Source organism: Theileria orientalis, chromosome 1 (genome assembly GCF_000740895.1).
Source record: "Theileria orientalis strain Shintoku DNA, chromosome 1, complete genome".
Lineage (NCBI taxonomy): Eukaryota > Apicomplexa > Aconoidasida > Piroplasmida > Theileriidae > Theileria > Theileria orientalis.
Window position 1 is genome coordinate 445,655 of NC_025260.1, and position 20,032 is coordinate 465,686.

Sequence of the window (20,032 nt, forward strand, 5' to 3'; positions counted from 1 at the left end):
TCTGCCAACATCTTACGTCAGGTATTCCCAGTCCCAAATACTAGTATTTAGACTTGGTTACCATAAGGCACCAAAATGACATTTATGAGTGTACTGAGCAGTTTGACTTTATAGTACTCCCCTACGTAATGACTACCATTCTTGGTCACAAGGTACCTTATCTGGCCCATACACAATTGATCAACTAATAAGTTCATAAATTTATAAATCACTAACGACCTTTTCAGTCTAGGACACTGTTGGTCAAGAATCTGTGGAACAGGTTAAATGTTGGAGGAATACTGGTAATTGGGAGCGTCTGATAAATTTATACTAGGTCGTTGCTGAGCCTGGAACACCCACCGGATTTAGGATGATTCACTCGATCAGAGAGCTGTTCATATCGCAGTTGCAGGACAAATCTTTTCATTTCATAGCTCCAGTTAGTCCACCATTTAAGTAACCTTGCACAAATGTTCAGTGTCCACATGAAGGCATTTGTCCTCTGGCTCTCACCGGCAAGGACTGGTGCCACTTTTCCCAAAGGATTTACAGGATACCTCATTACATTTACAAGAAGGTGCAGGTCTTCCTTTCCCATTGACCTTTAGGGTTCAATTTCCAGGTCTATTGACAACGAGAAGTTTTCATACCTCGTGATTGGGAAATACACTGGCCCGAGGTTTTTTTAAACGCTAACATTACTTTACAGGTCAAAGTATGATAAGGAGTCATTTTCACTTTCACCGGTGCAGAGGTCGTACTTCTGGCCAAGGATAGTCATGGTATTTTAATAAACACAAAAATCCCCAATTCCATTTTGTTAGCATCCTTTGAAGGTCGGACGAAGGGTCCTCATAGATGTGTGCAGTCGGCCAAACAATTTTAAGAGACTGGTTGGTTAAACTTGCATATACATACGTATCGATAGATACACTCACAAACGAATGCATATGTGTATGTATGCTTAGACAAACACCCAAAACGCAACAGTATAACCATCACTAACTTTCTCTTAGATTGTTCCGAAAAACACCCCGGAATCAAGTGGATACCGGTTAGTCACACTGTCTAATTGCCGAGCTTAGATACGCTAGGGACTCACTTTGGGGAGACCTGTGGCGTTTTTCTCAGAGGGAGGAGAAACCCGTGGCAAGGGGCTACACGCCCCGTCGCGTCATTAACTATCTACTTTCAGAGTCAGAGAGGGAGGAGCAAGTGCGTTTTAAACCCACTCACCAGCTTCAGATTAAGGCGAGTCTTGAGAGAACTGAGGCTTCTGTCAAGGACAAGATTGAGGAGGACATGATTCGAAACTACTCATCTTAGGCGTCAATGTATTATTCACTCCTTATTTGCACTTAGGCATGGACATGGTCGTTAACTACATTATAGTGCTTCCAATAGGTCCAACACTCTCGACGCTGATGCTTCTAAATGCGCATTTTTGACTTGTTTTCCGTACCTGCATTCACGCCCTTTTCGAAGGCCAACACTTCTCCGTCACGCGAGAGAACCAGGTGCGACCTACGGGGCGTTAATTACTCCTTGCGCAAACCGCCTACCTCTTCACGAACAGGTGCATCTTTCTGCAGTCCAGGTGGTCCACGAGCTTCATCTCCTTGTCCACCAGCGTCGTGAAGGTCAGGCCGTGCTTCTCCGTCCATTTGCCCTGAATCTTATGACTGGCTCGCACTTACTGCTGGACTCCTCTCCGAGCTCGTCAGGCCGTACACCTCGTAGCCCTTGCTCTTGAATGACTGGTGGCTGCTCGTGAAGTTGCACGCCTGCTTCGTGCATCCCGGCGTTCCTGCCGATGGGAACAGGAACATCACCAGCCCCTTGTAGTTTGTCGGCAACTCCTCCAGGATCTTCTTCAGCGACGTCGTCTCGCCCAGATGTGTCACCAGGGGCACGTTTAACGCCTCGCCTGGCAGCTTCTTTCCCACTGAAGTGCTTTGTGATCTACCTCCTACGTACCTAGTGGGTCCATAGAACTTGATGCCATTTTAGTCACTGGGTACAGTTTTGCGAACCTTCTAAATATAAAACTCATACAATAACTGTTTTTAATAAGTTTATCCGAGTATAGAACCGCTGGAATTAAAAACACTGTAAGAATCATCCACTGTTTCGGTCACTCGGTTCACCTCTTAAATTCCCTTATAGACACTCTGTACTCACTCGTAAACTAATTATATCAGCCCTGCTAACATTTATCTACCCACTTCTTGTGTTTAAATAAATATTAACTAACTCAACCTCAATAACTTGTGCTCATGTGCAGGTGCCTAATACTTATTTTTTACTCTGATTCTATTCAAATAAGTGTATTTTAGACAAATTTACTCTTTGTTTATACTACTTTGTTGTATGCTTGCGAGTCGCTTTCGAACGCTCCCAGGTGGTCTGCGTTTATCGTTGCTATTGCGAACATGTTTGCGTTGTCGTACTTTATACCCTGAAGTCTCATTCTCACTTCAGACTGTGCCCTTATGTTTATTGTTCCGTCTGTGTAGCACGGATATGCTCCGTCGTTATCGTACACGAAGTTTGGGTGTATTGAGTTTCTTGACACAAAAGCCTTCAGCGGTCCTGCTTGAGCGAAGAATCCCAGCTTGTTCACGTCTGTCACTATTGCGTCGAGAACCTAAAACATTTTTTAAGCTTATATAGTCTATTTTTTAATAAATATTTGCTATATTTACTGTCTGTACCTCGTCCTTAAACGGTTTAAATACTATTGCCTGGTATTTTACGTTTACTACTATCATTGCCGTTCCGTCTTGCACTCTTCCCATGTCGTTGTGTACTATACGGATTACGCATACTACGTATCCATATTTCGCAGTACAGTGGCCTTCAACTTGATCTCGCAACATTTCCTCTATGTTTTGTTGGTAGTTTGGGCCAAGTTGACTTGGTTTCAGGTTTATTAGCTTCCATTGCTCAACAACGAAATACATATTAATTAGTACAATATATTTTTACTTTATTTGTAAGTTTGATTTTACTTATTCACCTTTTTGCTGTGAATGGTGATTATACTGGTATGACAAATCTTTAATTTGAAAAACACTAATATACACTATTTGTTTAAACATTAAATAGACTAAACTTTTGCTATTTATTCATATTTACTCTATTTTAAGCCCTATATTCCTTTGGAAGGTTCCACTCGTTTTTGCATCACTTATTATGAACCTCAGCTCTGGCAAATTGAAAATATTGGTTAGACGTTTTTTTACACCTCATAAAAAGAAACATATTTTACCTGTTCCCAAGCATCCTAAGAAGGTTTGGCACTTATCTCCTTCCCTTACCAGGCACTACCATTTACGGACTGTGGATTCCACTATTTTCTCCAAGTATTTTACTATAATTTTTTACTATCAAATTTCTTTATTCTCGTCAATTTTTTCTTAGGTTTATTCAAGATAAGAGACGCTAACTTTAGCTAAACACTTTAACGCTTTCATTACATTGTTATTTCCTTTGTACCATATTTTAAAGACGTTTAACATTTTAATATGCTACTCAGTTATCTCTATTTACTCCATATACTCATTTCTCATCTTACTTTTATATATTTTACTCAATTATCTACCTATTCCATTTTATCTACCTTTTCTACTCAAACACACACCAATTACCTCGTTTTATTTTTTACTTTTTTTGAAAATTACAATATTGAATATAATTTTTATTCCGTTACAACTCATGTACGTTTAACTTGAGTAGATTAAAACTTAGAACAGCTTTCAAAATTCTAGGATAAAGGGGTTCGCAGGTCGCGAGTTGAACTACTTAAATTGGAAAGGTACCTTGTCTAGTACAGGCTCGTCTGCCTCATTATGCTGATGAAGTCATCCTTTGAAACTGCGGGTTTATTGTGAGTAGCTAGAACTTTACTTGCTCCGTCTCTGTCGTTGTCGAACTCCTCTATCATTGCTCTCAGGTCCTCGTCTGACAGGTCATGTCCCTGTGTTTGCTCATGACTTGCTCACGGTTACAACTTACCAACTCCATTGACACGCGTTTCAGGTCCTTGAAGACTATGTTTCCTGAAATTTCATTACTTGATTCCCTCTGGTGTGCGTACCCTTGTTGTCTTCGTCGAACAGTGCGAAAGCTCTGTTTATTTCGTCCATTGGGTCGCGTTCCGAGAATTTTTTCACCACTACGGGTTATTTTTAATCTGCCAATGCTACCACTCACTTATTTCCTTGAAGTTTTCAAAATCCAGGTATCCTGTGTTCGTTTTGTCGTATTTCGCAATTAGATCCAAAACTTCCTGCTTTTTCACGTCGAAACCCAGCGCTTTCATCGCCACCTAATGATCAATTATGTTTTTCTGAGTATTTATTTTGTCGACTAACTTTCAGTTCGTGGTAATCTATCTTTCCTGAATTCGATGAATCCAGCAAGTTAAACGCTGCTGTTATCTCCTTCATCTGGTCACTCCTAAGCTCGAAACGAGCTCTTCTATTGTTTTGTGTATATGAGAGTTTCGATGGAGCGGTATATGACACTTCTGATTTTCTGCTATTCATAATTAGATTAAGAAATAATAAATTTTAGAGAACACCATTAATATTAAATTTGAGATTATAAATCTGATATATTTTAAAATAAAAATTTACTTTTAAAACAGTTTAATTTTATTCTTAAGATAAATAAATTTAGGTTGTATGTGTTTTACCACATTCTACTTTACACCATACACACTTGACAAATTATTTATGATAAAATATCTAAATGTCATATAAATGATTAACCTTATATTAACCTATCTATAAAAGGAATCTTCGTAAAATTTCATGTACATTTATTGGTAAAAAATATGATGTCATAATTTTCTTCCTCTACACACTATGCTTTTAACTTGGTTTATTTTACATATTTTATCTTATTTATATATGAATAATATATCTATTCAATGAATTTATTTACTTCTCACGGAATTTTATTATTACGAATGTGTGAATTTTATATATTATATACAGCAACTATCATTGCATCTAAGATAAAAAATATGAATGTTTTTACTAAATAATACTAATATATCCAAGTCTGAAGATGAGACTCTTGATTAACACTGTGATTGGAATCAACACAATTTGATTACGTCTTGATTGAATCATTATCAAAAACAAACACCTCAATATTAAGGGTTTATAGTAATTAAAAACAAATATATTTATTAATTAAATTGGAATCTGTGTAATAAAAATCACTAACTATATTAATATTTTGTGAACATGTGCCTATCAACAAAAACACCCATTAGTTCATTCAAAAGATATATGTATTCAAAAAATAAACTTAGTTAAAATTTGAAATTATTGTAAAAAACAATATGTGTCCGATAAATCACTTTATATTACATCTACTGGGGCCGTGTACAAAAGTTGGTACAAATTTCATATTATTAAATTATAGAGTTTTTATTGAGACGTAATATTTTATACAGCATCACCTACATAGAATAACAATTAATTTGTTAATATCAAAAACACATTTTTGTACTTTATTTGTTTTACGTACTCGGCTAAAACAACCGTTTTAATTTTATTTACTGTGATTCTTAATTTAAATCGAATTGGATTCGGACTTTTAGTTTACATAATTAATAATTAGAGCCTTTGTAAATTAATTTGTAAATTTTGCATCTCGGATTCATTTATTGTTGCTTTATTACTTTCTTTTCTGATCTTGTCTGTTTATGTTTAATGTGGATTATATTATAATCCGATAACCAAGATTGAGCTCATCCGTGTTTTTTTAAACGCGTATCTCGAATCTGTTGAGGATTTAACCTTGATAAAATACTTAGATGTATCATGCAAGTACACATTGTTGACTTGATCATCGCGTGAAAAAAAGTAAGAAACATTTTAGTCATACCAGCCTGAAATATAATCTCCTACAAGACAAAAAGGATGAAAATAGGATATCCCAAAGGAGATAATTATAAATTGGTCCTGGCGTCACTACAGCCGTGCCAGAGAAGGTTCATCGAGTGTTTAACGACGTGTAAGGACGATGAACTTTTGATACACCTTGGGTCCTTTACACAGTGGGTTTGGGAAAAGGTAAGCCAGTTAGATTAATGAAGATGAGTAGAGCGATATCATATGCTGGGCGTCAGTGTTGAACCGGTTCGACGACATTTTTACGCGCTACCTGAAAATGTCGGGGAGTTACCTGAGAGGTTAGTCAGCAAATAGTAAAGAAGTTTAGGTGAACTGGATTTGGATCCGGAAACTTACTCGAAGCAGGTGGAACTCGTTAAGGTGGCGCTGAAGACGTCAATAATGATCGTGGAAAACTCAACGTCGAAGAGCCTGTACAACTCAATGGACCACCTTAAGAAATTCCTGGACGACATAAACCTGGAAATTGTGTACTACTCAACAAGGCTCCTGTGCGTGTATTTCAGCAGTAGAAACAGACGCAACCTGGTGATGAGTGAGATACCAGCAGTGTCCTCGAGGCTGGCGACCTTTGTAACAAGCCCGCTCCCAGAAAGAGACTACGAGATATTTTCGACTAACTCCACATCTTACACGAAGATTTTTGATCAAGGAGCAGAAAACGAGTTCTTTGTATCATGTCCGCTGGTCCTGGATCACTACCTGAGGTGTTACCAGTACTGGCTGGCTCAAGATTCGTTCGTTAGCCTAGATTTGTACAATAGAGAGGAACCATCAGATCAGTCAATCCAAATCCCCCTGGAAGATTTCATCAACTATGACCAAATATCGCAATCAGGACCCGAAATAGGTCTACATTTTAATCAAAACGAAGGGTTCAACGCCACTATAAACCATTTCGTGTTTACTACCAGCCCAAACGAAATGTACTTTCACATATTTAAGACGTACAAGTACCTGGTAGATAAGTATAAAATAGACGAAGGTTACCATCACGTAAGTTATACCTAAGAGCAGTAGTTAGAGTTAGTGATTTGTATGAGCGTGTGTGTAAGTCAAATGGGCGCTTTAATGATACTTCAGATACTGAGGTATAAATTGCTGAAAACGTTCTCATTTTATTTTGTACATTTACAACGTTTGTTGGTTAATACGCGGCTGTCATCAGTAAGTTTAAATAGAAAAATAAGTAAATTGATCATAAGTAGAGACCACTAGCTATTTGAGTAGGCACTAGTGTCTCAACAGTCCAAAAAGATCATTGATTTTTAGCTAATATGTATGCTGCTAATAAACACATCGACATACACGCAGTTTCTAAATTATAATCCCTCCTTCCTCCTAGAATTATCCTGGTTCATTAAGAGTTACGAGTACATAGATCACTCGACAATGGTAAGTGTTTGTTAAGGCGTCTGGAAGTGATGAAAGGATGTACTTATCAAATTTATACGATAAATAAGCATATAATAGACTATTTATTGGTTGAAGTTGGAGTATTAGATAGCACCGATAGACTAAGTGACAGTTAAAAGAGTGATATTCACTGACAAATGCTTTTAGATAATTTCGACTGAGTTATTGTCCGCAATGATATATGATGGAATACAGTACAAGACGCTCTCAAACCTATTGGGCTTTGGAGTCCCGCACGGAATATTTATAAAGGTACTGAAGAGTTACCTGCACCACGCAAATGAATCGCAGCCACTGCCGCCACTGTTGAGACTGCAGATGGGAGGAAGCAGGTCAGCATCGCAGCCACAAGACAGTTGCGGACCTGTAGACTACACGACGAAGGACGAAAAGGAGCTGTGCACGATGAACGCGACAGGGTTCCTCTGCGAAAATTACACGGACGAGTTCAACTGGAGAGAACTGGTGAGAGAGCCGGAATCGAGAAGAAGAATCGTGAGAGACGAGGAGAGAATGAGAGTGCTGCTGCACCTCCTCATCGTGTACTACTCGATCATATCGTACCACGGAAACTGCGGAGCGCTCACGAGCGTAAATGTGCTGGAGGGACTGGTGCGCTTCACGAGGTGCAGAAACCCGATCTTCACACCAGTGATCATCTACGTGGTGCAGGTGCTCGAGGCGCTGCTGGACTACAACCAGACGGTGTCGAGAGCACTGAGAACGGACCTGCAGCTCTTCCACATGCTCATATCGAGGCTTAAGTTCGACATGTACAAAATTGAGCACTTTGTGCACTTCGGAAACGCCTCGGCGAAGAAAAAAAGATGGCCGCAGGGGTGGCTGCTCCCGACATCGACCGACCCGCAGGTACTCAGAGAGTACTGGCTGGCGCTGAGCGAGTGGAGCGCAAGAATCTTCCTCTTCAAGACGCTGGTGAAGGACATATACTCAGTGACGAGGCCCTACTCAGGAAGGACTGAGATCAACGACTACGACGTGTTCGCGCCCACGAGCCCGATGGTGCCGGTGATCCTGAGGATCCTGAAGGACCCGCTGAAGTACGGACACGGAGTCTACAGCAGCGTCGCGACGCTGATCCTGGACACGCTGGGAGACGACCCGGTATCGCAGGAGGAGATGCACAGGCTGGGGATAGTGCCGGCATTCCTGTGCTCGATCAACGAGGAGACGCTGAGATCGGAGGAGGCGCTGGGCGTGGTGCCGACGGCAGTGTCGGACCTGTTTATGCACAGGTCGGGTCAGGAGTACTACAAGTCGATGAAGTACTCCTTCGTGCTGAAGCTGGCGGAGATCGTGGTGAAGCAGGAGTTCGTGCTCTTCGACAGGTTCGGAGAAGTGGCAGCCTCGATAGGAATATCGCTGGACACAGTGGTGAGACACCACGACTCGGCGCACCTGCTGGTGGTGAAGAGGCTGGTGAGAGTTATCTATGACCTGCTGCTGGAGTCGCTGACATTCCCGGAGTTTAAGGCGGTGCCGACGGAAGTGGCCGCCGCGGAAAAGAGACAGTACCTGGAGCAGTACAGGACGAACGCGAAGCCGATCACGCTGGAGACGCTCTCGCTGCTGGACCGGCTTAAGCCAGGAGACTTCTTCGCAGACAGGATCGCGAACCTGGGCAAGTGCCTCTCGACCTTCCTCTCGTACCCGCAGAGCGTCTCATACTTCAACTCGTGCGACGGGATTAAACTGCTGATGCAGCTGTGCACAGTGCCGTGCCTGCCGCCGATGTTCCTGCAAATATACTCGCAGCACCCGCTGGTGCTCATCGTGAAGTACCTGACCTCGCAGTCGCCGATGCCCTCAGTGATACACTTCCACGCGATCACGCAGGAGTACCTGGCCTCATTCCTGAGGAATAGCCCGAGGAAGCGCCATAGAGCGACGAACAGCTACGTGCACAGACTGAACAACTACCACTACTGCACGGATAACGCCAAGTCGACGGGAAGCCGCGCAGGCTCGAGGTCGGCCTCGTTCAGCAGCCAGTCGAGCCACACGGGCGACGCGAACGGCCAGGGAGACGAGAGGCACATGATCAAGGACTGCGACTTCAAAAGGTTCCACGGCACGCTGCAGTTCCTGCACCTGATGCACAAGGACAACGCGAGCGTGTACCAAAACGGCTGCTGCGGAAAACACCAGCTCGGAGTCAACTTCGCGGACATGTCAACCTGCGACCTGCACGTGACGGCGACGCTGGCGCTCGACGTGCTCTCCTCGGAGCTGGCGAACATGTTCTACAACCTGTCCTCGTCATTCGCAATCTCAAACCGGTTCTGCCCGGTCTCAAACGTGCACCTGTCGCACGATCACCCGCAGCTGAGAGCATACAAGGAGTTCACGGCGGACAAGAAAAACGCGCAGAGCGACGTGGTCTTCTCATCGAATGACCTGTTCTGGTCAACACAGTGCCTCTACGCATACTCGAGCACCGAAGGAGGAAGCCAGGATGCAGCAACAGCAGGAAACTGCGGACTGGGCGACCGGGACCTGATGGTGGTGGAAATGTACAGGTCGACGCTGCAGGCGGCGAGGTCGGTCATGCTCTCGCTTAACATGTCGATCAACAAGGCGGTCTGCCTGGGCACGAACGGAAACGACTGCCTGAGGACGCACCTGATCAAAAACGCAAGCCAGATCGTGACGCTGACATACAGTCTGCTGGCGACAGTGGACTCGCTGACGACGGCGCACGAAACGGCGACGGGAACGGGCACGGACGCAGACGTGCACGTTAAGTACTTCATGAAGGTGAAGTACATGTCGGACGTGCTGGAGTTGATCTACAGGCTGATCATCGACGAAAGGACGAACGGGCTGTACCTTTTCACAATGTGCCTCTTCGTGAGCGCGGAGGGCATGAAGCTGGTCTCTAACTCGTTCGACTACTTCTTCACGCTCTTCTTCGCAGTGGCGACGACGATGGCGGCGAAGATGAACGCGACGCTTACCCGGAAGGAGATCCTGGGCCCGAAGATAGACGCGGAGACCTTCCAGAGCATCGAGCTCCTCGCGAAGGACCTGGCCAAGTGCGAGCTGCCGGTGCTGAGGTCGCTCTACAGCAGCGTGGTCAACTCGCTGCAAATATGCCTCTCCTTCTTCTCGAAGTGCACGAACCCGAGGACGGTCCTGAACACGCAGATCGACGCGGCGCTGATGAGCCTGCTCACCTTCGAGCTGAGCGTGCGGCAGAACTCGACGCGCTCGCGGGGAGCGAACAACGTCAGCGGCTCGAGGCACGTTCAGCACGAGCAGAGGAGAGACGTGGGCAACATGTTCAACAAGATGGTCGCAAGCTTCGTGAGCACCTGCTGGCGCTGGTTCGGCTTCATGGCGAACCTGGAGCCGTCGGCGCCGGCCTCGAGCACGGCGAGCCCGTTCTTCTACATGCCGACGAAGCTGGCGACGCTGCTGATCAAGGTGCACATCTACGTGCTCGACTACCTCTCGCCATCGAGGCAGCAGGCGCTGAACCTGCACTTTTTGAACGTCGGAGGCACGAACGCGCCGGGCGAGGCCGCAGAGCAGTCAGCAGCAGGAGCAGCGCCGGCGCACACGAACGCGCGCATGAGCAGGAGAAGGACGCGGATGACCAACAGCTCGGACTCGGACGCGGACTCGCGAGACGCAGACGCCACGAACCTGGACACGGTGAGGTCGCAGCTCTCAGAGATGGGCTTCAACGACAGGGACATCAACAACGCAATCTCGCACTGCGGCACGTCGGACATCACTGCGCTCACGGACTGGCTGATCAACATCGGAGACTTCACGCTGGAGAACATGGACCTGAGAGATTACTCGCAGGTCGCGGAGGACGACAACGTGAACCAGAAGGCACTCGAGCACCTGAAGCGCTCGCACCTGTTCCACCTGTGCAACATAGAGCCGCCGGACCAGACGGACTCAGCGGACGCGACGAGCACGGACTACGAGTGCGCTAACTACCGCCTGCCGCGCGACGTGCTCTTCCACATCAACATGGACTCGATCATGGACTACGACACGACGTACCCGGTGGACGCGGTGGACTACAAGAAGATCATCGAGAACCTGTCACTGGAGTTCAGGGCGCACCTTATCGAGTACATACTTAACCTGTCGAGCTCAATGCCGACCTTTCTGCCGACAGCCTACGACACGATCTTTAAGCTGCACTCGTTCAAGCTCAAGTTCACGCTGCCCTCGGACCTGAGGGCGAGGAGAGAACCGCCTCAGCCCAGCGCGATGACGAACGGACTGCACAGCGGAGGCGACGAACAGAAGAACAAGAACAACAAGAACAACGCGGACCTGGAGTTTAGCATCCTGACGCTCCTGAACTACATTCTGGTTCAGATTTCGGTGACCTTCAGGGAGTTCCAGGCGAGTCGGCTGAACCTGAAGACGGAAAACGCACTCTCGCTCTTCAGCCCGGTGATCTTCATCGAGGACGCGGAGAAGCAGGCGGCGCTGGAGCAGGTGCTCGAAAAGGCGCTCGCGGAGTGGAACGGCGCGCCGCACTCGCCGGTCGTCATGAGGTCGAGCGTTTCACTGACCACGGCGAAGTCGCGCGGATCGTATAAGCTGGGCGGCCTGGGCATGGCAGTGCCAATCAGAAGAGACTCGGTGGACTCGGGCAAGTCCTCGGGCAGGCAGGCCTCGGAGTACGACGCCTTCGACCTGGACTACAACAACAGCCTGGCAGTGCACCACGAGAGGCTGCTCGCGCTCTTCTACCTGCTCTCGCACCTGCTCGCGGGGAAGGAGAACTTCACGCACCTGGCCTACAAGGTCAGGGACGAGAACAACAAGCCGGTCAACATGCTCCAGCTCGTGCTGGAGGTGGTCGAGCACTTCCTGACCCTGAGGGCGCAGTGCTTCAGCAAGGGCGTCCTGAGCATGAACCTGCTGAACATGAGGAGGAAGTTCGGACTCCCGCTCCTCCTCCCGGAGTGGTGCCTCGGCGGCGAGTGGGAGACCTGGTTCGCGAAGAGGACCTCGGCCACTAAGTTCGACTTCGACCGCCTGAGCTACGGCCTCCACGCGCGCGGGTGCACGCCGCAGATCGCGGCCCCGCCGCCCTTCTTCAAGTACGCGCTCATATGCCTGCACGAGCTCGTGAAGACGAGCATCCTCGACGCGACGCTGCTGCACCCGCCGAGGCTCTCGAGGGACGCGCTGCGCCAGTACCGCGAGTACGAGGTCTCGGACCAGGCGCAGGAGCGCCTGCTCCACGCGTGCATGAGGACGCTGGACCTCTTCCCGGGGCTCGACGGCGAGGTCTCCTTCTCGCTGCTCTCGATCCTGACGAGCCTGACTGAGGCGTACAAGAACGCGGACAAGCTGGCGCGCTACAAGTCGCTGACGACCAAGTCGAGCATGGATTTTTTGCGCCTGCTCCTGGCGTTGCCGAGGTCCGCGCAGTGTCCGCAGGCGCTGCGCATGGTCTCCACGATCGTTTTGCGCGTTATGGAGGACAACGCGGTTCTGAGGCCGTCCATAAAGAACAAGATACTGACTCTGCTGAGTCAGGGGCCGATGAATTTTAACAGTTTCATTGAAAGGATGCACCCGTTCAACAGGAAGTGCCCGATGCTGCTGTTCCAGATGGTGGAGAGCATGTGTGTTATCACAGTGGACGAGGCGCAGTACCCGATCTCCGAAGAGATACCGTTGGAGACGAAGTATGAGTTGACTTTGCAGGAAAGGCAATTTAGCGGAAACTCACCACGGATATGGCCGAAAACCGTTGAGCCGCGGAACTATGAGTTGAAGGACCTGTCAGTGGCGCTGAAGAACGATAAGCTGGTGAGGGACCTGGTCTCACTGGAAGGACTGGACTTTGAGATGGTCGACACCGCGGAGTTCAAGATCGACCAGAAGAGAGCGTTCCAGATGGTGAGAATGATAGCGGAGTTCGTCCACATCTCGTGCAACCTGCACGGGCTCACGGACGTGTCGAACACCAAGGAGACAAGCAGGTTGAAAAACGAGGTGAATGCCAAGTTGAGCAGCAAGATTAGTAGCAAGTTGAGTAGCAAGATTAGTAACAAGTTGAGTAGCAAGGCAAGGACGTTCTACCCGCTGGCCTTCACGACGAGCAACTACTTCTTCCTGCTGAACGCAATCAACTATAACTTCCCGCTGCCGCTTAACTACCCGGAGCACGGGGGCAAAATCGGGGGAGCCGCGGGAGAGCTGCATCTAAGGACGTTCCCGTACAAGCTGGAGAGGCTGGACAAGTACAACATGAAGTCGCTGATACTGTTCATAACGAGGACAGTCTTCAGCATGATCTGCTGCCTAGTGTACCCGAAGAACATGGAGCCCAGCGCACTGGATTCGTCAGCGAGGACCGGGTCCGGCGGGAGTAAGTCGGAGACGGAAGAGGCCTCGGAAGTGGAGCGGATGCGCAAGATGATCATCGACTCGCTGGAGAGCTACTCAACCACGCTGATGGTACTGTCCTCGCATAGCGAAGAGGCTGCGGCGTGCGTGGTCGAGGAGCTGGCGGAGATGCTGCACCACATAGCAGGAATGAACCACAGAGATACAGGACCCTACCTGGTGCCCATGGCAGTGTACACGCTGTGTAACCTGCTGCACAACCTGCTTCAACTCAGGTTCAACGACACGGTTGACCTCTCGGAAGTGCTCGTGCACCTGAAGAAGAACCTGTGCATCATCCTGGCGAGGCTAGACCTGTTCAAATCGGAGACGAGAGTGGTCTGCGGCTCAATCACGAGAGTACTCGTGCTTCTCACGAACACGACGAACGTCACGTACGAGCAGCCGCGGCCAGAAGAGGGCGACGAAGCAGCAGTGGTCGTGGAGCTGGAGGATTCAGTGACCGACGACTCAGATCAGATGGACACCGACGAGGATAGCGAGGACGTAACCGAAGACGAAGACGACGAGGACGACGACGAATTAGAACTCGACTACTCTGAAGAAGGGGAGTACACAGAGGCGGGAGAGTACACGGAGGAGGGCGAGTACACTGAGGAGGGAGAGCCCGAGGGAGAGATGATCATAGACGTCTCGAGCTCGGAGAGCAACGAGACCACGGAAACAGATAATGCGATGGACGAAGCGTCTGAGGACGAGGCGAACGTGGACATGGTGCTGCCGCACGAGATGGAGGAGGACTACCAGTCGAACGAGTACACGCCCTCAGTCTCAAGCTCGAGCATGGAGGACGCAGAGGAGGAAGAAGAGGACGAGGGCCCGAGGATACGGGTGGCAGGAGAGATCGACGAGGCATCGAGGGCGGAAAACAGCCAGATCATAGACACGACGACGAACATATCGATCCCGGAGGAAAACGAAAGCGACTACCTGGCGTCGCTGAGCGAACACGACGAACACGCAGATGAGGGGGCCGAGGAGATAGTGCCCGCAGACGAGGACTCGACGTACGGAAGCCAGAGAACACTCACGAGGTCGAACAACGGGAATTATGGGACCCAAGGAACCCACGGGGACCACACCATCCACATCGAAATACAGTTCGCAAACAACCAGAACGCGAGGTACAACCTGAGCCACTCGAACAACGTCAGAGTTCCAACCACGGTCTCGAGCGTCGCGTACCCGCCGGCGGCCACTAGCGCGCAGAGGATGTACACCGTGGGCTCGGCCAACAGCAACAGGCAGTCGTCGAACGGAACCTCGAGGAACACGGGGGGCTTCAGAACGCAGGACTCGGTGCAGACGAACGACAACAGACAGCAGAACGACACGTGGTCGAGCTCGGGCGACTTTGACATGTTCTCCAAGAACCCGCTGCTCCCTCAGTTCAAGAGGCCGTGCACGGTCCAGCTGCCGGACCCGCTGATGCACGTGCTGCTGAAGAGGATGAAGGTGTTCAAGGTGAAGTATCACGACTCGGAGACTGAGGAGCAGGAGGCCAAGGCGGAAAAGGAGGAGGCGGAGGCCCAGCCCGGCGTTGATGGCGTTGTCCCGCATCAGGAGGTACAGGCGAGCGTTGACGGCGCACAAACTGCTCAGTCAAGTGTTGACGGAGTGCAAACTCCTCAACCCAGTTTTGATGGTGTGCCAACGACCCAACCCAGTTTTGATGGTGTACAGGCGGACCAAACTGCCGAGGCTACCCTGTTAGGCGATCAATCAGAGAATCAGCCCATTGTAACTGAGCCAGTGGTGCCTGAGCATAGCGAAACTGTGGACGTCGACTCGCAGGGCAGGTACTATAACAGGGGACTGGAACTCATAGCAAACGCACTCGGAATCACGTACACGGAGCTGTTCTCACTGGCGAACATGGACCCGGGAGTGATAGCGGAGCTGCCCACCGACATGAGGGAGGAGATCATATCACAGCAGCTGAACACGATAAGCGTAGACACAGTCTCCTCACTGAGAGATTCTAGGCCGAGGCCGGCAGCGAACCTCGAGGAGCCTGTGCCCTCGAGGTCCGAGTTGCAGTACCTGGAGGCGCTGCCGAGGGCGCTGAGGCTGGAGGTGACGAGGGCGATCTACGGAGAGAACTCGACTGAAGCAAACGAGATTAACGCGTCAATAGACCTGCAGGGAGACAACACGAGTCTGTTGGCTGCGCTGGGGCCATTTTTCAGAGGAGAGGCCTTTAACTCAGTGAACGAGTTCCTGACCAACATCACCACGAGTCTGGAGGCGCTGGAAAGGCCGGCGAACACAAGTCAGCAGACAAACTCGCAGCCACAGCTGCTGGAGAACCTGCGCTCGAGGTTCCAGTCGCACTTCAACTCACTGCAGGTGGGTTCTAACGCGGCGAGGGCGCCCGCAGGATCGAATCCGGCGAACGCAGTAACAGCGTCGAGGCCATTCATCCTGCCAATACTGAACAACATGAACAGGAACGATTCAGGCAGAAATGACCTTGAAAGAGCATTTCCGAGGAGCCAGATCATAAGAGCGGACGCCACAGAGCCGAGGAACGAAGGAGGAAACGGGCTCACACTGGGATTCATCATAGGGGAGATACGAGGACAGAACGGAATGAACAGAAGAATCAATGGAAGACACAGAATTGGCAGAAGAATGTCAAGCAGCCTGGGAAGGAGAAATGACATGATGAGGGACGTGTTCTTGTTATCAGGAAGAAACCTGAGGATGTCGAGACTGAACGAGTCGCTGAACCAGATATCGCTGGCAGGCACCATGAATGACCTCTCGCTGCTGAGTCCGGAGAACACGGACATGGACGACAGGAGCTCCAATTTCGACCCGAGGATACTGCAGTCGATACCGCAGATACTGAACACGTTCGACCCGGGGCTCATGGACCTGTTCCCGAACAGGTCGATACAGCAGGAGCAGCAGGAGGCGCCGGAGGTGACCTCGGACAACGTGATGGACGAGATCATGCAGTCGCTGCCGACCTCGCCCTGCAGCCCAAGTTTGTACAGAAGAGGACCCGGGTTCGGAGCACAGAAGGAGGGGCCAGGAGGGGCGGCCGGTGAGAACGCGCAGAGCAAAGAGGAGCACGCGCCGACAGAGTCGCAAGGAGACGAGACCGCAGACTCGAGTTACAGTCTGCTGTCCAAAGGCTGCGGAGGAGAGATGGACTCGAGCGCCCTGGTCGGAGTGTGCAAAATGTTCTTCCTGCCAAACGAGATTAACAAGAGGGTCTTCTTCAAGCTGCTGTACAACATCTCCCTGGGGCCCTCGCAGAACGACCTGATCAAAATGCTCCTGTACATGCTCAAGGAGTCGATCCTGAACGTGGAGATGGAATACGACTGCGCCGACGTGGACGAGACATTCTTCAAAAAGTGCCCGAAGATAGTGAACGCGAGGAGCGCTAACGCCTTCTCGAGCTTCTTCGCACTCAGAAGCTCGCACACGCTTTTCAATAAGCCGAAGCAGGCTCCTGACCAGGGGGAGAAGCCGCAGACGCTCTCGAACAGCATCCGCCAGGTCTTCGACACCTCGACGAAGCTCGAGTACGAAAACTTCAGCTACATGTGCTCGGAGCGAGTTCTCGAGCAGCTGCGGAGCCTGTTCATAGCGCTCCCGATGACGGTGACCTCGTTCTCGAGGAACATGGGCTACGTGGACGAGCCGACTTCGCACGAGCTGAAGAGGAAGAGGAAGCGCACGGACGGGATCTCGAGCTTCCACCCGATCGACTTCTTCTTCAACGCGACTGCGACGAGCCTGTTCCAGTCGAGCACGAAGCACATGAACCACCTGCTCATGGTCATCCACAACCTGCTCGTACACAACTCGGACTCGCAGAAGCTCGACGGACACGGCCTCGACCCGTACACGCCCGAGTCGAACAACGCGGCCAACTACAGACAGGAGTCCAGCATGAGCGGGCTCGACAAGGAGATTGTGGGCGACCTGGCGAGGACCACCGCAGTCGACTCGAACGTGCACTCGAGCATCATCAACTCGCTGAGCCTGGGCGCCCTGGTCATGTTCCTGCAGATATTCACCTCCTACAGGTGCCAGAGCGCCTGGCTACAGCTCTGCAACGCGAAGGACGCAAACGCAAACGCGCATATGGAAATCATCTCGCAGATCATGGCGGCGCTTTTCAGGAATAGACACCGCACGCTGATCGTGGAGTTCATGGCGACCAAATACAGGGAGGTGCAGAAGCTGATATCCTCCTGCCTGCTCAACATGACGGACACCGACGAAGAGAAGCTGGAAATGCACCTGGAGTACCAGATGGAGCCGCTGATGCTCGCGCTGGTGAGGATGACGCAGCTGATGCTGGAGACGGTGAAGCTGGCCTACGCAGAGTCAGACGCGAGCGAGTCAGACCAGCAGGAGTCGGCGGCAGGCCGGTACCTGGAGGAGCTGCACGGCTTCTTCAAGGAGCTGCGCCTGGACAAGCTGTGGAAGCACCTGGACGAGTGTCTGCAGCAACTGACTGAGCTGAGTCTGGCGAAGGACATCGCGGGCGACTTCTACAAGGAGCTGCACATCGAGGACCCCGAGAACTTCGACCAGGTGCGCTCGCTCATACCGCTCATCGAGGTCTTCCTGACGATCTCGCAGACGATGATGGCCCACGAGTACAACGTGCCCGACATGCAGTTCGACAAGATCCTATCGCACATCAACTACGAGGCGGCGGGGCCCGGAGAGAAGCGGTGCTTTAAGGCCAGCGATATTTATCCGCTCCAGGCTTTACATTCCGGAGATATTTACACACTCCGGGCCTTACAATCGGCAGATATTTATCCGCCGTCAGCTTTCCGTTCCGGAGAAAGTAACGTGTTCCCGGAAGCCCAAAACCCCGGAGAAGGTCAGGGGTTCCCAGAAGGAGAAAACCCAGATCAATATTCTCTCGACGATTACCCAGGTTCAAGTCTGACCATGGAGTGGGCCAGAGGCTTGCGCGACGACGACGACGACCTCATCGACATGAGCACGACCCACGTGACCTGCTTCAACTTCGTGGAGAAACACAAGAAGCTGCTGAACCTGTTCATCAAGCAGAGCCCCTCCATGCTCAACAACGCGTTCCTGCCGCTCATCAAAGTGGCGCCCATGTGCCTCAGCTTCGACGTGAAGAGGCAGTACTTCAGGCAGAAGCTGCGCGAGGGCCGCATCGGCCTGCGAATCGACCCGATCAAGATCAACGTGAGGAGACAGCACGTCTTCCTCGACAGCTACCACCAGCTGCGCCTGAAGACGAGCGACGAGATGAAGGGGAAGCTGACGGTCTCCTTCGGAGGCGAGGAGGGCGTCGACGCCGGCGGCCTGACGCGCGAGTGGTACACCATCCTCTCCAAGGAGATCTTCAACCCGAACTACGCGCTCTTCACGCGCGAGGGCCGCAAGCAGGAGTTCAACCACCCGAACCCGCTCTCCGCAATTAACCCCGACCACCTGAACTACTTCAGGTTCATCGGCAGGATCATCGGCAAGGCGCTCTACGACGGGCACCACATGGAGGCCTACTTCTGCCGCTCATTCTACAAGCACATGCTCGGCACGCGGATCACGCCCTGCGACGCGGAGTCGGTGGACCCGCAGTTCTACAACAACCTCATCAGCATCAGGAACTCGACGCTGGAGCAGCTGGGCCTCGAGCTCTACTTCAGCACTGAGATTGACGAGTTCGGGAAGGTGAAGGTGATCGACCTGATCCCCAACGGCCGCAACATCCTCGTGACCGACGACAACAAGCACCGCTACATCCAGCTGCTCTGCAAGCACAAGGTCACCAACGGCATCCGCGACCAGCTGGACGCCTTCATGGAGGGCTTCCGCGAGCTCATTTCCCCCGAGCTCATCAGCATCTTCGACGACCGGGAGCTGGAGCTGCTCATCTCCGGCATCCCGATCATTGACCTGCGCAACATGCGCCAGAACGTGGAGTACGTCAACTACTCCGAGTCCAGTGACCAGATTCGGTGGCTCTGGGAGATCTTGGGCGAGTTTGACCAGAGTCACCTTGCTGCGTTTCTGCAGTTTGTCACTGGCACCAGCCGCGTGCCCATCGGCGGCTTCAAGAACCTCATGGGCATGCGCGGGCCCCAAAAGATGTCCATTCACAAGACCTTCGGCGAGGACAGGCTGCCCACCGCGCACACTTGCTTCAACCAGCTTGACCTCCCCGTTTACCGGTCTAAGGACATGCTTAAGTCGAAGCTTCTCCAGGCAATTTTGGAAGGAAAAGAGGGATTTGGATTTATTTAATTTTCAAACTGCCGCTAATCTACTAA

General features: G+C 50.4%; 8 protein-coding genes across 8 annotated transcripts; 3 read left to right on the forward strand and 5 right to left on the reverse strand.

The window, feature by feature from the left end:
* Positions 1-47: 47 nt before the first annotated feature.
* On the reverse strand, positions 48-763 carry TOT_010000206 (conserved hypothetical protein; the record flags this gene model as incomplete). The annotated part of the gene is made up of 3 exons (XM_009690744.1): positions 48-251; positions 314-584; positions 690-763. 3 exons carry the CDS (start codon positions 761-763, stop codon positions 48-50), a joined length of 549 nt encoding a protein of 182 aa, XP_009689039.1.
* A 77-nt stretch (positions 764-840) lies between these two features.
* On the forward strand, positions 841-1,308 carry TOT_010000207 (conserved hypothetical protein; the record flags this gene model as incomplete). The annotated part of the gene is made up of 2 exons (XM_009690745.1): positions 841-936; positions 1,042-1,308. 2 exons carry the CDS (start codon positions 841-843, stop codon positions 1,306-1,308), a joined length of 363 nt encoding a protein of 120 aa, XP_009689040.1.
* A 104-nt stretch (positions 1,309-1,412) lies between these two features.
* Positions 1,413-2,104, reverse strand: TOT_010001223 (uncharacterized protein; the record flags this gene model as incomplete). Its single annotated transcript, XM_009690746.1, has 4 exons — positions 1,413-1,506; positions 1,545-1,651; positions 1,680-1,927; positions 1,960-2,104. 4 exons carry the CDS (start codon positions 2,102-2,104, stop codon positions 1,413-1,415), a joined length of 594 nt encoding a protein of 197 aa, XP_009689041.1.
* Positions 2,105-2,335: 231 nt separating this feature from the next.
* TOT_010001224 (DNA-directed RNA polymerase II) lies at positions 2,336-2,945 on the reverse strand (the record flags this gene model as incomplete). Its single annotated transcript, XM_009690747.1, has 2 exons — positions 2,336-2,629; positions 2,697-2,945. 2 exons carry the CDS (start codon positions 2,943-2,945, stop codon positions 2,336-2,338), a joined length of 543 nt encoding a protein of 180 aa, XP_009689042.1.
* Positions 2,946-3,177: 232 nt separating this feature from the next.
* On the forward strand, positions 3,178-3,430 carry TOT_010000210 (conserved hypothetical protein; the record flags this gene model as incomplete). The annotated part of the gene is made up of 2 exons (XM_009690748.1): positions 3,178-3,347; positions 3,406-3,430. The coding sequence occupies 2 exons, from the start codon at positions 3,178-3,180 to the stop codon at positions 3,428-3,430; spliced, it is 195 nt and encodes a 64-aa protein (XP_009689043.1).
* Positions 3,431-3,808: 378 nt separating this feature from the next.
* TOT_010000211 (centrin 3) lies at positions 3,809-4,532 on the reverse strand (the record flags this gene model as incomplete). The annotated part of the gene is made up of 6 exons (XM_009690749.1): positions 3,809-3,858; positions 3,892-3,961; positions 4,000-4,043; positions 4,082-4,159; positions 4,198-4,312; positions 4,359-4,532. The coding sequence occupies 6 exons, from the start codon at positions 4,530-4,532 to the stop codon at positions 3,809-3,811; spliced, it is 531 nt and encodes a 176-aa protein (XP_009689044.1).
* A 1,083-nt stretch (positions 4,533-5,615) lies between these two features.
* Positions 5,616-5,851, reverse strand: TOT_010000212 (hypothetical protein; the record flags this gene model as incomplete). The annotated part of the gene is made up of 2 exons (XM_009690750.1): positions 5,616-5,698; positions 5,770-5,851. The coding sequence occupies 2 exons, from the start codon at positions 5,849-5,851 to the stop codon at positions 5,616-5,618; spliced, it is 165 nt and encodes a 54-aa protein (XP_009689045.1).
* Positions 5,852-5,921: 70 nt separating this feature from the next.
* Positions 5,922-20,006, forward strand: TOT_010000213 (E3 ubiquitin-protein ligase HUWE1; the record flags this gene model as incomplete). Its single annotated transcript, XM_009690751.1, has 8 exons — positions 5,922-6,074; positions 6,106-6,193; positions 6,223-6,911; positions 7,188-7,310; positions 7,479-9,190; positions 9,386-13,295; positions 13,347-17,561; positions 17,622-20,006. 8 exons carry the CDS (start codon positions 5,922-5,924, stop codon positions 20,004-20,006), a joined length of 13,275 nt encoding a protein of 4,424 aa, XP_009689046.1.
* Positions 20,007-20,032: the final 26 nt, after the last annotated feature.